Source organism: Halichoerus grypus, chromosome 15, assembly GCF_964656455.1.
Source record: "Halichoerus grypus chromosome 15, mHalGry1.hap1.1, whole genome shotgun sequence".
In the NCBI taxonomy this organism is placed as follows: Eukaryota; Metazoa; Chordata; class Mammalia; order Carnivora; family Phocidae; genus Halichoerus; species Halichoerus grypus.
In genome coordinates, this window is record NC_135726.1 from 4,501,519 (window position 1) to 4,518,132 (window position 16,614).

The 16,614-nt window shown below is 54.5% G+C and overlaps 1 protein-coding gene across 1 annotated transcript; it reads left to right on the plus strand.

The window, feature by feature from the left end:
* The first annotated feature begins 306 nt into the window (after window positions 1–306).
* KCNG4 (potassium voltage-gated channel modifier subfamily G member 4) lies at window positions 307–16,591 on the plus strand. Its single transcript, XM_036104929.2, has 4 exons — window positions 307–764; window positions 1,156–1,362; window positions 2,380–3,142; window positions 13,105–16,591. Coding segments are annotated over exons 2-4 (1,536 nt in total). The 5' UTR covers window positions 307–764; window positions 1,156–1,360; the 3' UTR covers window positions 13,876–16,591.
* The last annotated feature ends 23 nt before the right edge of the window (window positions 16,592–16,614 follow it).

The window sequence follows — 16,614 nt, forward strand, 5'->3', positions numbered from 1 at the left end:
GCACGCAGCCTCTGGAGCTCCCAGCCAGCGCTCGGATACTGGGCTTCTCTGACCGAGCCTGTCCCCGGGCTGGTGAGAAGCAGGAGAGCTCCTCCGACAGCCTTTACCTGAGCGGGACCTCCCCATCATCGGCACCCCCCCTCCACCCCCGGGAGCCTCCAGGGTGTGGGTCCAGGTAGCTGCAGATGTCCCGGCCCCAAGTTGCCCTCTGCTCCTTCCGAGTTAGGCTCCTCCTTGGAGGGGAGGGAAGGACAACTCTCCTTGCCTCCCAGGCCATTGGCAGAGCGGCTGCCGCGGCTGCTCGCAGCAGCCTGGTGATGGAGAGATTATTTCTGAGCCACCACCAACCCCCCGCCCCCGCTTCTCTGGCAGGACCACACCGGCTGTCCCCTTGGGGCTCGGAGCACAGAGCCCGCTGCTGAGGCAGGACGGCTGGCTGGCTCCCTCCCAGCACGAACCCCTTGGACTGTCACCTCTCCCCGGGGAAGAGGCTTCCGGGTCCTTGTACAAACCCCAGCCCGGTGCCCCAGGGCTGTTCCGCAGCTGCTGGAGAGAGAGATGCGGAATGAATGTACCTCTGCTTTCAGGAGGAGGCAAGGGAAGAAAGGTTGGAAACTAACTCTGCCAGAAACTGCCGTGTTTGGAATTTTTCTTTTCTTCTCCTTCATCTCCACCACGAACCTATCTCTTCCCTGGCCATCGAGACACGGGCTCCCCTGGCCCGGCAGAGAAACAGCAAGAAAAGGGCTCCCTGAGACAGGAAGGTGAGTTAAACTTTCGGGGAAGAAGTTAGTGTTTGCTGCAGGGCTGGGGGCTCGCAGGACACTGAACAGGCTTGTCCAAAGTGCCGTCTTGAATGCACACCTTTCCCGTGCTCGGGATGGGAGCTTTGTGTGCTGGCTGTTTCAGGGGGACAGCGGATCGCAAAGTTGGGTTTGTGCATTGAATGCAGACAGGGCAGAGGGTGTTTTTTTTTGGGGGGGGCGTGTTCTAGAAAGAGCCTCAGGCTGGGAGACAGAGTCCTGGGTTGGATTTGGATCTGCTGTGTGACCTTGGGGGAGTCACTTCAGCTCTCTGGGTCTGGGGGCTTGCACTCGGAAGATGAGAACACTCGGGAGGGACTCCCCAGATTTCCAAACAGTCTTCTCTCTGCAGGCTGCTCCTCCTCCTCTGGCCATACGTTGTAAAGGAAGTCATGCATGCGGAGTACCAGAACGCTGCGTGGTGAGCGAGCGTGAAATGCACGGGCTGTGATTCACCTCTTTGCTGCCTGCCGGAATCCAACTGGCTCCGAAATTGAGAGGAACTTTTATTTCCATTCAGCTGCCGAGTTCTTCCGTTGATTGGAGTGCCTATTGGAATGTAAGGTTATAATAGATGCTCTGGAAACAGCTCTGCTGGAATGAATAGCGTAGGAAGTGGTTGCAGGGTGCCGAGGAGGACAGGGGCTTAAATGCATGGGCTGAATCTAAAACTCATTCTCACTCAGGTGCCTCAAATAGGTCTGAAACGGAGAGAGCATTAGAGGCCCCTTCACTTTGCAGATAACAAGACCGAGGCCCAGAGAGGGGGAGTAACTGGCTCAAGGTTACATGGCAAGGGTGGCTGAGGCAAGCACCCCGTGAACACGGGGGACAGCAAAGTCCTCCAAAGGAGGAAGGAAATAAGATCATTGTGGAGCTGCTCCTGAGAGCCAGACGCTGTGCCAAGCACTGTCACGTTCCTTGTTACTTAACCTTTCTGTGCCTCAGTTTCCTCATCTGTGAAGTGGGGATACTGATGTTTACCTCATGGAGGTGTTGAGGTGAGTTAATATAGGGGAAGCATGTAGATTGGTGCCTGGCACCTCAGAAGCATCTAGAAGTGTTCCAAATAAACGCTTCATGTATATTACCACATGTAACCTTCACCGTGCCCAGTGAGGTGGATTCCCAAACGACCCCAGCCCGTACAGATGAAGCAAAGGGCTCAGAGGGGCTGAGTAATCCACCCGGGCCGGCAGTCCCTAAGGGATCAGAACCTGGCAGTGAACTTGAGAAACTCCTACACTCCTAAGCTCTATTTTACCAACCGTACCTTGTAAGATTGGTACAAGTCTTGTCATTGGCATGAATGAAGCTGAGATCAGAGAGGTTAGGCCACATGCCCGCGACCACAGAGCCTGGGAGTGGCACAGCTCTGACCAGGGAAGGGATGCCATCCTCTTTTTGGTCACGGATAGACCCCAGGCGCATAATGGGTGCTCAGTAAATCTGTGTTGGGTGGAAGAGGTGAAAAATGAAGGATACACATGCAGTTGCAGCGAAGTGAAAGAGAGTGAATTTTTTCCCCGTTGTCCTGCCCTCTCTTCTCCTACCCACGCCCCCCGCCCCGTTTTAGGACATCTCCGGCGATGCCCATGCCCTCCAGAGCCAGGGGCCTGCCTCCCGGACACCGCCCCCGGGGCTCCTGCAGCCCCCTGAGTCAGCTCCTGCCCGGCCGCCTGCCGCCGTCCTCCGCCAAGGGGCTGTACTACCGCAGGGCCCGCAAGGTGGGCGCCCTGGACGCCTCCCCGGCCGCCGACCTGAGGAAGGAGATCCTGGTCAACGTCGGGGGCAGGCGCTACGTCCTGCCCTGGAGCACGCTGGACGAGTTTCCCCTGAGCCGCCTGAGCAAGCTCAAGCTGTGTCGGAACCACGAGGAGATCGCGCAGCTCTGCGACGACTATGATGAGGACAAGCAGGAGTTCTTCTTCGACCGGAGCCCCAGCGCCTTCGGCATGATCGTGAGCTTCCTGGCGGCCGGCAGGCTGGCCCTGCTGCGGGAGATGTGCGCGCTGTCCTTCCGGGAGGAGCTGGTCTACTGGGGCATCGAGGAGGCCCGCCTGGAGAAGTGCTGCCTGGGCGAGCTGCTCCTTAAGCTGGAGGGACTGGCCGAGCTGCACCGCGGGGAGACGCTGCCGCTGCTGCGGGAGGCGCGGCGCCCCGCGGGGGACCCCTCGCGCTGGGGGGTCTTCATGCACTGGCTGCGCGAGACCGTGGAAAACCCGCGCTCAGGGCTCCCCGGCAAGGTCTTTGCTTGTCTGTCCATCCTCTTCGTGGCCACCACCGCGGTCAGCCTGTGCGTGAGCACCATGCCCGACCTGAGGGCCGAGGAGGACAAGGTGAGTGGCCCCCGAACCCCCCCCAGGCCGGGCCCAGGGCCCCCGAGACCTAGGGCCTGTGAAAATGTCTAAGTAGCTTTTAAAACAACAGAAAAAGAGATTGTTGTCTAGCGTGGATTGGATGCGTTTTTAGATCAGCGCAGTTGTGAAAGATAATTTTTAATTTTAATTTTAATTTTTTTGGAGGAAAAGACCGAGGGCCCACAAAAGTCATGAGGTGGCTCTGCCTCATAGGGGACTCGGTATTAACAAAGCTACCCCCTGGTGCTCATGCGCCAGGCAGGCCTGGCTTGCGTCTCCAAGCTCTGTGACCACGGGCAAATTGCTTCACCCCTCTGAACCTCAGGTTCTTCCTCTGTAAAATGGGTAATATCGCGGTAAGGATTCACACACCCAGTGTGTGTTTATTGAGCAGCTACTCTGTGCCATGCACTGTTCCTGGCTCAAATCTCTGCCTTCTTGAGCCAACGTTCTCGTGGGCATCCCCGCTCCATGTTCAGGTGGAGAAAGTGAGGTACAGGGCCTTCAGCTTTCTTGGAGTTACCAGAGCAAAGATGCAGATGAGGGCCAAGATTCCTGCTGGGCACTTGGCTCCTGAGCCTCCCAGTCAGTCTCACTGCGTGGGGAACTCAGAGATGAGTTAACTCCTAAGTGACTCTGCCCCAGGAAGCAACAGAAGAAAGGTTTTCTTGCCCACTCCTGCCCTCTTTTTCCAGGAAGTTGTGGGAGACCCCCAGGGGCCAGGGAGTCTGAGAAATGAGATAAAAGCTTAATATTTCATTGGGAAGTTTATTGGAGAGCTTCAAACTGAGAACTGGATTTGTTTCCTACTTGAAAATGTTGCTCCTGTCCTGCTCTACGTTCCTCCATTGCTCCCCATCACCTTAATTATGGAACTTCCATTATGGCAGACGGAGGGAGCTGATAAATAACACATATATAAGATAATGAACCCTGTGTATGGCCCATAATCGTTGTCAGTCCACAGAAGTTCCCTTCCCCTAAGGATATATCCCAGGGCAATATGGTAGGATCAGAGAACTTTCCAGAAGGAAGGGACTTAGATGGAGAGCCAGCCCCTGCCTTACACAGGGTAGGCTCTCAATAAATATTTATTGAATAAAATATATCTTGTGCAACCTATAAATGTTTTGTCCTAAAGCAAACCAACCAAAACGTTTCGACTTTCGACTTTGGAACAGCTTTTTTTCCCCAAGGGGGAGGACTATAGCTCCAAACATCCAGACGTTGTTTTATCCTTTAGCACCAAATCATGTGACTTAAGAGCCTGCTTGTTCACAGAAATATTTACACTTGGACACTGCAGTAAAAAATTAGGACAAAATAAGTGGCTTCGGTCCCCTGCCCCCAGAAGCGTGCCCTTGATCCCAGCTACTGAGGAAGGACCCCTCGATTTCCATAAACCTGTTCCTCGGGGATTTCCCAGAAGCCAGGATTTAGACTGTGCAGAGGGACAAGGTCTTTTCAAAACCTAATGCTCTGAAAATTACCCAAGATTTGAACCCAGGCTTGGTTTGACAGGGGACCCAGGAAATCAAATCAGAGGTCGCTGGGAGGCCCGCAGGACCAGCAGCCCCAAGTCTGGGCTCAGGAGCCAGGCTGCTGATTGCCCTTAGATAAAAGGGGCCATGCCCACGCCCGGGGTGCATCTCTGCGTTTTCACCTTGTGGAAACCACCTTCGTGTGTGCTTGCTGCCTGGAGAGAGGCTGGGAGACGCTGCCCTTAAAAAAACTGTTTAGATGGTAATACAGAGAGCCAGGAGGCTGGGGAGGCGGTCTTCATTTTTTCAAGACTGTGTCTTTCATTTACATAAAAAGACAATGTTCTCTCCAGCACCAAGCGTGTCCGATATTTCGAATTTGCCCTTGGGGATGTTCAGCTGGCCAGATGCTTCTGGGGGCAGGCCCAGCTAGGAGACCTGGGGGCCATGTCGGCCTGGGGGCCCAGCAGCATCTGCTCAGATGAATCAATGCCACGTGGGCGGACAGACACGCCAGGGCTGGGACCCACAGACCTCCCCCATCAGACACGGTGCTGCGCTGGTTGGCAGAGACAGCTTTCCTTTTGCTTTTTCTTCTACCTTCTTCCAGTGACCTCCCATGGAGTAAACTTGGCAGCTGGGGAGAAGGGTCTGCACTGGAGGTTGGTAAATTAAAATAGAGGAGGGAGGAGGTGGTGTAGACAGGAAGGACCATGCCAAATTCTTAAGCACCTCCCAGGTGCATCCAGCCTTTTCTGGTTTCCTTGGAAGAGCTCATCCCCAAAGGGAGGAAAGAACCGGGGCTTATTACGTGCCCTTCACGAGGCTGGCATTTGACGGATGGACTTAGTCCTTGCAACAGCTTGGGAAGCAGGTACTACTACCACCCCCATTTTACAGGTGAGGAAACTGAGACTCGGGCAAGTTTTATCCCTTTCTAAAGCTCACAGTTAGTTATGTGGCAGAGCTGGGATTTGAGCTCACCTACCAGTTGGTTCTAAAACCTGTCTCCTTAGGACCACACAACACCAGCTTTCAGTGCTGGGCTGCTCTGCCTCTTATCTGGACACTCAGCTCAGCAGCACTTGGCGTTTCTGAGGCCGCCAGGGTTTGAGAAGCACATCCCTGTCCAGCAGGAGGGCCAGAGTGCAGCTCCTCTGGGTTTGAATCTTGGCCTCACTGCTCATGAACTCACTGTTATTCTCGGGAGAGTCACTTAACCTCTGTGAGCCTTAGTTTCGTCACCTGGAAAATGGGGATGCTCCCAGCCCTCTCCCCATGGGGTTATGATGACGACTAAAAGAGTAATTTGCATAAAGCAGTAGGAACAATGCTGATGCGTGAGAAGCCCTTAGCACGTGTCAGTCCCAACAGCATTCACTTGTTAGGTCCTAGCTGACAGGAGATCACAGCATTCACCCTTCCCTTCGTTCAACAAGCTACTGAGTGCCTACAAACGACATTCTTCTAGGCGCTGGAGACAGTCAGACAAATTTCTTAACCTTCCTGGAGCTCTTATTCTGCCCATCCTTGTTCCCTGTTTTGTAATTGAGGTGAAATTCACATAACATAAAATTAACCCAGAAAAGCGAACATTTCGGTAGCACTCAGTACATTGACAATGTTGCACAGCCTCCGCCTTTATCAAGTTCCAAAACATTTCCACTACTCCAAAATAAAACCCCGTCCCCACTAGCACTCACTCCCCGTCCCTCTCCCCCAGCCCCGGGCAACCACCACTCTGCTTTCCGCCTCCGTGGATTTCCCTATTCCAGACACGGTGTGCGAATGGGATCACACACATGTGGCCTTTGGGGGCTGGCTTGTGTCACTCAGCGTGGTGTTTGCAGGGCCCATCCACACTGTAGCCTGGGCCAGTGCTCCATCCTTCTTATGGCCCAGTAATAGGTCCCGTCTCTACACGCCAGTTTGTTTATCCCATCATCCAGGGGTGAGTGCTGCCATTTCCGTGCCTCCCTCTGCCTGCATCCTCTGTTATGACTGTCACCCCGCCATTCATCCCCAGCACCCTTTCCATGTGGCCTCGGCCCTGGCTGGGCAGCTCTGCTGGTCAGGGCGCCCCCTTCCCTTGGGGAGAGGCCGTAGGTCACTCCCGCTTGGACTGAACACCTGCCCCATCTCTCTTGACCCCTCCCTTCCTCTCTGCTGCTCCCCAGATCCTCAGCGGCTTGGGCAGGAGTGCACCACGGCGAGGAGCCAGAATCTCTAGCTCCCTAGTGCAGAGTTCAGATCCCAGCACCGCTGCTCTGGGGCTCCGCCCTTGGACGAGCCCCTCTCTTGCTCTGTGCCTCTGTTTCCTCACCTTACTCAGATGCTGGTGCTGAGGACCCAACGGTCCTATCCATCTTGCGCCTGCCAGCACGAAGCCATCACTGGCCGTGTTTATGCAGCCTTTGGGACTCAGCTCACCCCCTTCCAACTTGGTCCTCCACCTGCTCGTCCACTTTGCTCATCACCTCTCCCAGCCCCCTGGAACCCAAACACCAGCGGCCTGGTCAGCAGCCAGGTCAGCAGCCATTCGCTCAGATGTCTTCTCTGTTTCATTCTTCATCCAGTCCTGCGTTCAGCAGACCTTTCCCAGGGGCCTCCTCTGCGCCGGAGACCCAGGAGAGGCAAGGACAGGCTCAAACTGCCCTCCCCCCGCCAGCTCAGCCTTCACTCCTTTCTCGTCCACTTTAGATTCTAGTCCTGCCCCAGAGGTTTGCTGGGGGCGTTTGGGGACCTTGCTGTGGGAGATGCGCACTGATTACAGCCGTGCAAAATGCTTTCCCTCCCGTCTGTGGTTTCAGCATCTCGATAAGGGCCCGGGGAAGGAAGGCAAGAGAGATTTTTTAAAGACCAGGCGGAACTAGAGGGGCCCCTCACTGGAACGATGTCCTTCTCTCCCCTGCGCCTTTCTTGGATCATGAATCAGCTCCATAAAGAACTGCCTCACTCTCAGTAGCTTCCCTGTGTTCAGTGATATTTGGTGATTGCTCCAGGGAATTCTTCTTAACCTGGCTTTTTGGTTTGGGGTTGTTTTTTCTTTTTTCCCCCTTCAGCTTAGTCTCCCTATATCCAGGCCAGCAAGAAGTAGTCCCCATTTCCGGGAGGGGACCCACTTTTCCTGACTCACGGTAGTTTACCTGTTCTTCCTGCTTCGTCACACGTCCCTGTCTCCGTGCCCAGCCCCTGCCCACACTTCCAGAGCCTCTGTGTCCCAGGGCTGGGGAGCAGGGTGGCTGGGAGGGAGAGGACAGAGAGGGGCAGGAAGGGGCAGAATGGAGGGAAGAGAGGGCAGAGAAAACTGGCTCCCGGGGAAAGGAGAAGCCGGGAAGAGGAATGAGTCAGCAGGGCAAGGAGACAGCCCTGGACCAGGCGCCAGGGCCAGGGCACGAAGTGACAGGCAGAAAGGAGAAGGCCTGAGCTGCTGAGTGGTTGGGGACCAGCACTGAGCTACCAGGATGTGGGAAGTGGCCGATTCGGGCCCAATTTCCAAGGTCCCAGGGTGTGAGGAAAACTCCAAGGTCAAGACCTTGGCCCCAAGTCCCTCCCAGATGGAATTTCTGGAACTGGCCCTTTTTGTACCAGCAGCATCCGTGGGACAGCCGGTCCATATGGGCCCCCAGGGCCCGTGGCCTTGCCCTCCGAAAGCCCTGCCCGTCTTCTGACCCCAGAGCCCTTCAGAGCCACCCTGCTCTCAAGGTTTGAGGTAGGGTTTGGGGCAAAGTTGTGGGACCCCTCAGTGCCTCACCCAGCTGACGTGGCCAGCTCAGGCTCGGGCCCTGGCTTCTTGTTTATTAAGACATAATTCACATCCTAATAGGCACCCTTTTAACGTGCTCACATCACTGGTACATTTGTGCGACCATCACTTCTGTCCCAGAGCATTTTCATCCTCCCGCAAACAACCCTGCCCCTGCTTCCAGGTGCTCCCCATTCTCCCCCATCCTCCCAGCCCCTGAAACCATCCATGTACTTCTGCCCCCACGGGTTGCCTTCTCTGGACATTTCTAAAAAAGGAACCATGCAGCATCTGGCCTTTCACGGAGAAGGTTGTCAAGGTTCATCCATGCTGTAGCGTGTATCGGTCATTTTTAGGGCTGAAAAATATTCCATCATGTGGATAGAGCACATTTTGGTTATTCATTCATCATCTGATGGGGATTTATGTCGACTCCACATTTGGCTACTGTTGTGGACATTCATGGACAAGTTTTCGAGTGGATGGATGTTTTCAGTTCTTGCCAGTATATAACCAACTGTAGAATTGCTGGGTCATATGGAAAACGTGTGTTTAATTAAAAAAAAAACTTTTTTTAAGATTTATTTATTTGGGGGGGGCTCAGAGAGAGAGGGCGAGAGAATCATAAGCAGACTCCGTGCTGAGATCATGACCTGAGGCGAAACCAAGAGTCGGGCGCTTACTCGACCGTGCCACCCGGGCACCCCACGTGTGTTCAACTTTTGAGGAACCACCAACCTGTTTTCCGCAGCATCTGCACCATTTACATTCCCACCAGAGTGCTGGGGGTTCTCACTTCTCCACAGGCTCACCAACACTTAGGACTTTCTGTCTTTATACTCCCAGCCTTCCTCATATGGAGTGGCATCTGATTGTGGTTTTGATTTCCGAGCCTGATTTGTTTTTTAACTTTTCATGGTGGAAAATGCCAGACACTTACAAAGTGAATGGAATAGTGTTGAACCCCCAAGGACCCATGACTCAGTTTCCACAGTGAGTCACTCTTGTTCTTTCTTGCCCCACTCCCTCCCCACCCCGATCGCTTATTATTACTGTCATTCATTTCAGTTTTATTTTACAGTTTGATAGGGAAAGTGTACATACAGTGAAATGCATGATCTTAGCTGGACAACTTAACAGCTGCGGACACCCACATCACCCACACCCCTGTTTAATGTAGGAAATTCCATTCCCCCCGGAAAGCTCTCTCATGTTCCTTCACGGCCGATCCGTATCCCACCCAGAGGTGGCCGCTGTTTTGGTGATTTTGTTCACCATCTTGAGTGTCACGTCAATGGAAACACAGAGTGCGTCAGGCTGTCGTGTCCCCCCCATGCTGTGTGGGAGCCCCCACAGTGTGGCATTGCTCACCCCCGGTCGTCATAGACCTGACTCACATTCTTCACTACATGGAGCAATCAGAGCAGACCTCTTTCCTCCAGGGACAAGGCCCACCAGGAGGGTGACACCCGTCTGGGTTTGCACAGGACCGAGGGGCTCTGGAGACCTGGGACTTGCTGTGGTCAAAGCAGGAAAGTTGTGGGCAAACCAGAATTAGTTGTTCACCCTACCGACAAAATACCACCAGAAGCTTCGCAGAGAGGGAAAAAGTCAGTTTTTAATTTCCCTCCTATTTTTCTTCAACTATGGCTGGCCTGGGGATTCTTTGCTTGGCTCAGGCCCCATCCATCCCCGCCATGAACGCATTTCTCGGAGGACCAGCGCTGGGAGGGTGGTTGCAGGATTTGAGCAGAGTGGTACCGGGTGGTGATGCGGCAGAGGGCTTGCTGCAGTGCAGGGAGGTGGCCGGCAGGCCAGGCTGGAGGGAGGTGGGTGGTGCATGTCTTGAATAGCCAAATGCCCGCACGGAGGCAGAGGGAGGACCCACAGAGCCTGCCCTACCTCTCAGGAGTCACCTGCTTGAGCTACTGGGTCACTGGTCTGGAAAGGTTATTCCCAGGCTACTGGAAGTCTTAAGCCAAGGGGAAAACTCCCAGAATGTCAGTGACAAGAGTGGCCTTGTAGGGACAATCTGGCCCAGAGTCTGAAAAACCCCCCGGGCGCCTCTGAGTCAACCGGAGGGCTTGCCAAAATGCAGATTGTGGGCCCCTTGATTTTGCGATGAGAGCTCAAGAATCTGCATTTATAACAAGCACTCTGGGGGATTCTGATGTGGGGTGTGCTGAATCAGCTTTGAGAAATACCAGTTCTGTTCCAACCTCTTCATTGGAAACGGAAGCACAGAGAGGGGCAGTGATTCCTGCAAGGTCACAGAGCGAGTCTACAGCAGGACTGCGGAGTCAGGGTCCAAAATTCCTGAGCACTCCAGGATGCTGAAGCAAACCCCAGGTGGTCGTGGCAAAGACCTCCTGTGTTGGAGGTTCTTCCCCTTCCTGTAAAATCCAGCAAGAGGAGAAGGGTATTGTTGCCCTTACACTGACCAGGCAGGCTGTGTCTGTAACCGGCGGATCGCGGCACACGGACAGCCACAGGGCGTCATCGGTAACCGGCGGATCGCGGCACACGGACAGCCACAGGGCGTCATCGGTAACCGGCGGATCGCGGCACACGGACAGCCACAGGGCGTCATCTGTAACCTGCGGATCATGGCACACGGACAGCCACAGTCCTCGTTTCCATTCACCACCCATCTCCCAGGGTAGAGAACCACAAGTCCAGGGGGGGACAATGGGTCTGCAGAGTAAGTGGAAGTGTGGGATTTGAACCCATGTCACAGACACAGACAGGCACATTGAGATGGGGACAGAACACCCGTTTCTCTTCCTCCAGTGGCCAGACATAAAGAGCATTTCATTTCAGTTCAGTATTCCTGTGGGCCCAGGCACTGGAAATAATTTCTTTTTCCATTTCAGAGGTTTTTAATCCAAAGAAAACTGCAGTTGTCAACACCTTGCTTTGCACTCAGGCAACTGGCTTTGGTCATTCATTCACTCATCCATCATATATATATACATATACATACATAGTATTTGGAGTCAGGTTCTCAACCCCGGCTTTGCATTACAATCATCTATGGGACTTCTGGAAAATTCTACAGCTCAGATTCAAACCTCAATCAACTAAATTAGAATTCTGAGGTCCTGGCCCAGGCACCAGGGGGGGGATTTTCAAAGCCCCCAGGTGATTCTAATTGTGCAGCCAAAGCTGAGAACCACTGCACTAGGCCAGAGCTTCTCGAACTTTGATGTGCACATGAATCACAGGGAGTCTTGTTAAGACGCAAATTCTGATTCCTTAGGGATGAGGTGGGGTCCAAAAATCTGTGTTTCTTACAAGTTCTCAGGGGAGGCCGATGCTTTTGGTTCGAGGACCACAGTTTGAGTAGCACAGGGGCTAGTGGAATTTTCTGTTAGGAGCCAGGCAGGGAGCATGAACGATGCAAAACTGAATCCACAACAGCCCCCACCTAGCTGCAATCTCTGGAGGGAAACAGACCCCGTGTGAGTACTTGCAATCCCACACATCACAAGGTTGCACCAGGGACGCAGGAGCCCTCTCTGCCCCACCGGCCTCCAAGCTCCCAGAAACGACATCTGCTTCTCTCTTACTTTACCCCCAGAGCCTAGGAGCCTGGCACAGGTGAGCCCTCCTTGTGTTTTTGTTGGATGAACGAATGAGGGATGGCAAGCAAGGAAGCTACAAAATAGCATAGAGTGGCTGAGAGACCATCGGCTTTGCGTATGAGCTCAGGCAAGTCATTTCACTGCTTGGAGCCATGTCCCGGACACAAAATGGGGTCACACTGTCTGCTCACAACATCACTGGGCGGTGTGACAGCTCTAGACCAGGGCACGGTACACAAAAGGGGCTTATACTAGTGAAGCCGAAGATTGGCCGCTGTTACAAAGAGGCCCCGAGATAGAATGGCTTTAAACAAAATAGATATTGAGGCACCTGGGTGGCTCAGTTGGTTAAGCACCCACTCTTGATTTCAGCTCAGGTCATGATCTCAGGGCTGTGAGTTGGAGCCCTGTGTTTGGCTCTGCGCTGGACATGGAGTTTGCTTGAGATTCTCTCTCTCCTTCTCCTTCTGCCCCTCCCCCCAAAATAAAAACAAACAAACAAAAAAACAAAATAGATGTTGATTTCTCCTGCAAAGAGGGATCAAGGTGAGTGGGCAGCTCTCACCTGAGACCCAGGATTGTTTCCACCTTCCCACTCCATCCTCCCCTGGGGCGTTGGCCCAATCTGTAGGTTCTAAGCTGGGTTGTAGGGTCATGTGGGTTGTCCCAGCTGACAATGGAGAAGAGTGTGTAGGAACTCATGCCAACATCCTAAGTCCTGGAACGGGATGCGGCACACATCGCTTCTGTTCACATTTTGTGGGTGGGTTCTTAGTTATTTGGCCACACCTCGATGCCAGGGAGGCTGGAAAGGGTGGTCCCTGATCTAGCTGACTGGCCTCGTGCCCAGCCGCAACTTGAGAACTACACATAAAGGGGATCTGGGTGGACAAATGAGAGTCTACAGCACACAGAACTCGATCGTGATTGATAGATAGATAGATGATAGATAATACACAAATATAGAGAAAAACGATATAATATATAGAGAATCTATATCCATACATATGGAAATTGATATTGATGTCAATCTCACTATGGCTACATGGAGTTGCTTCTCGGCCCGGTCACTCCCCCCTTACCCAGCGCGGCTGCCCACCACTCTCCTTCTGCATTTTGTCGCCTCCCCAGGGTGAGTGCTCTCAGAAGTGCTACTACATTTTCATCGTGGAGACCGTCTGCGTGGCCTGGTTTTCCCTGGAGTTCTGTCTGCGCTTTGTCCAGGCCCGGGACAAGTGCCAGTTCTTCCAAGAGCCCCTGAACATCATCGACATCCTGGCCATCTCCCCGTACTACGTGTCGCTGGCCGTGTCGGGCGAGCCCCGGGAGGACGGCGAGAGGCCGGGCGGGGGCTCGTACCTGGAGAAGGTGGGGCTGGCGCTGCGCGTGCTGCGGGCCCTGCGCGTCCTCTACGTGATGCGCCTGGCCCGCCACTCGCTGGGGCTGCAGACCCTGGGCCTCACGATACGCCGCTGCACGCGCGAGTTCGGCCTGCTCCTCCTCTTCCTCTGCGTGGCCGTCACCCTCTTCTCCCCTCTGGTCTACGTGGCGGAGAATGAGTCCGGGCGGGTGCTGGAGTTCACGAGCATCCCGGCCTCCTACTGGTGGGCGGTCATCTCCATGACGACGGTGGGCTACGGAGACATGGTCCCGCGCAGCGTGCCGGGCCAGATGGTGGCCCTCAGCAGCATCCTCAGTGGGATCCTCATCATGGCCTTCCCAGCCACGTCCATCTTCCACACCTTCTCGCACTCCTACCTGGAGCTCAAGAAGGAGCAGGAGCAAGTCCAGGCGGGCCTCCGCCACCAGCAACCCGCCGCCTCGGCCAGTGAGCACGAGCTGCTGAGCGACGTCGACGACCTGACCCCAGAGGGACCCGCCTTGCCCACTAAATACGTTTAACTCAAAACGTTTCGTGAAAAGGGCAGGACCGCAACCCGTCGCCCCCGGCTGACCCGGCTGGAGAACACCAAGGTGTAGACCATCCGGTGGGATGTTTCTAGAGCCCCAGGAGCACTCCCAAAGCTAGGAGGGGCTCAAGGCCACAGGTGTTTGCTTGTTGTGAGTCTTGGCCCCCACTGGCCGCCATGATTCCTGCTGACCTTATCCATGCTCCTTGCCTTTTCCTCTCTCTGTGCCCATCACCGAGCACATCCCCTCTTTCTGTTAGGTCTGCCATCCTCCACTCTCCTTCCTCCCCTGCAGTCTTCCACACCCCAGCCTGGGTTCCAGACGCCCACAGAACCAAGCCTAAAGAACTCCATTCCTCCCCGGAGACTCTCTTTCCAGGGCCACCCTACCACCAGGAACTGGAGGGGCCAGTCACTGCAGACCCTTCTGATCAGATCTCCCCACCCAGCCCTGTATCATGGGTTCCAGCAGAGATCGATATGTCCTCTTTCCACTCCCCTCCACCAGTGGCATTTTCCTAATGCTGCTGCCTCCTCCCCAGCTCTGGAAGCTCTCAGTCAAGAAGGCAGAACTGGCCTCTGTGTTAAACCCCACATGGGGAGCCGGTGGCCTGTCATTCCTCCTGATGTGGCTGGGACCTGGGCAGGAGTGCCACTTGCCAGCATAGCAAGCCTTCCTTGGCCAACTGGACTCTTGGTGGGACGTTCTCCAGTTCTCCAGTTCTTGGCCTTGATGGTGGCTAGCTCTTGCAGGGCACTGCTTCGGCCCTCGAGAGAACCATTCCTGCCGCCGGCTTCTCAAGCATTTTAGGGACCTTGGCTTTATGCCTCAGCTAAGCCACCGTGGATGCAGCAGAGCTTCAGGGCAGACATGTGGGTGGCCCTCGGGTCTGCCCCTTTGCTGCCGCTCCAGACCAGGCCCTTGATGCCAGAGGGTAATTCCTCAGCTTACATTTAAATATGTTTGTCTAGTAACTATTCATTCATGAACAGATTCAGCCCTTTGCATCCAATGGAGGAAGCAGACATGGGACCAAGGTGTTCAAGATAAAAGCGGTGTGTGCTGAGGCGAGAGCAATGAATCCTGAGCTCGAGACCCAGGAGGGCTTGAATGAGGAGGGATGTTTGGGGAGCTGAAGCTGGAAAGGGGTAGGGATGGGAAGATGGTGGGCTGTGAGGGCTGAGTGGAGGGTCTGGGCCTTCTGGTAGGTGCTGGAGGAAGCAGTGATGTGGCTGGACTGCAAGTGTGCATGCAGATGGTCAGGCAGCGTGCGGGGAGACCAGCGTGGGGCAGAGAACGACCGAGCGGCTCAGACAGGCTGTGAGGGCCTCTCTCCTTGTATTGTTAGTTGTACGAGGAGTACCTCGTCTCATCTTTTGTTCCCCAGGAGGCCACACCTCGGGGAGGTCTCGATGGCACCTTCCATGAGTGACACAGCCATGCACATTACTGCTGGCTGGAAATCCACGGCAGAAGGTGGCCTGGGTCACAGATGGGTGGTGGCGAGCCAGTCAGGGACGGGCAGATCCGATATCGTTTGTGTGTAAGCATGCCAGCATTTCATCCCCGGGACAGCTTGCCCGCTCTTCATTCATTTGGCTAATACTCAGCGCAGGCCCACTATGTGCCAGGCCCATGCCTTCCTCTGACTGCGACGCCAGGCATCACGCTGGCACCAGCATCTGGCTGCAAGCCAGCCTTACCTCGTGGGCAGCCCTCCCGCCTCTTGACTTCCCTGGGTGCCCTCCCAGCTGAGGGGGGTACATGTCTCCTCTAGACCCCCAAAATCAGCAGGTCGACCGCAGTCCTTCCCACACTGACATTTCAGCGAGGAAGCTCTTTGCATAGTGGCCCAGTGATCACACACAAGGGAAGCCCCTGCCCCTTATAAAATCCCCACCCCGTGCCACCTGCCCAAGGAAGTGAGTAGCAGAGTCTCATGAGCTTCTGGTGCTCATGATCTGAGTGCTCACTCAGGCCTAGATTTTCACTCTCTGTGTGCCCGTGGCTCCTTTCCTTCTGTCAAGTGTGGGGCTTGGGCTAGATCTGTGATTTTCTGGCTGGGGCTCCAGCAAGACCCTTGGGGCTGCTCTGTGGGTAGAGAGCTCTGCATCCCAAGGTGAAACATTTGCAAATGATGTTGAAAAGAATGTGAGAATTTCTAACCCTCCCACCTCCGGTCAGGGTGCCTTGAATTGAGGTTGGAGAGCTCACCCCAGAACCAAGGAACAATCCTCGACAGCCAACGGAAGGCCTGGGACCCACATCAGACCCCACACCCAGCCCTCCCTCTTCTGATTGGAGGCCTTTTTCCTGTGCCACATGCCTGGTGCAATAATTCCTCGTTGCAGCTCTGCCCATCCTGTGATGGCTTCCACCCAGGCATCTGCATTCTCCTCTGGCTCACATCCCAGCCATCTGAACAAAAGTGTGCCAGGGCTGAAGGAAACGTAGGTAAGCCCATTGCCAACATTACGAGACTCTACAGTGTCTTAATACGTGCCCGGTGGAAATTCTACCAAATTAAAAGTAGAAAATTGGAATTGATTGCTCACATGTGGGGGCTTAATTAAACGCTCTATTTTTTCTCCCCAGTAATAGCCCCAGGGACTGGTCTAAGTAGAATTTGTCTAGCCGGCTTTCCCTTCGTGCTGATTGGATGGGATAGTGATGACAAGCGAGTTGCTAGGCGGTCTCTTCATCCCCATTGGCCGAGAGGAGTCTTGCCAG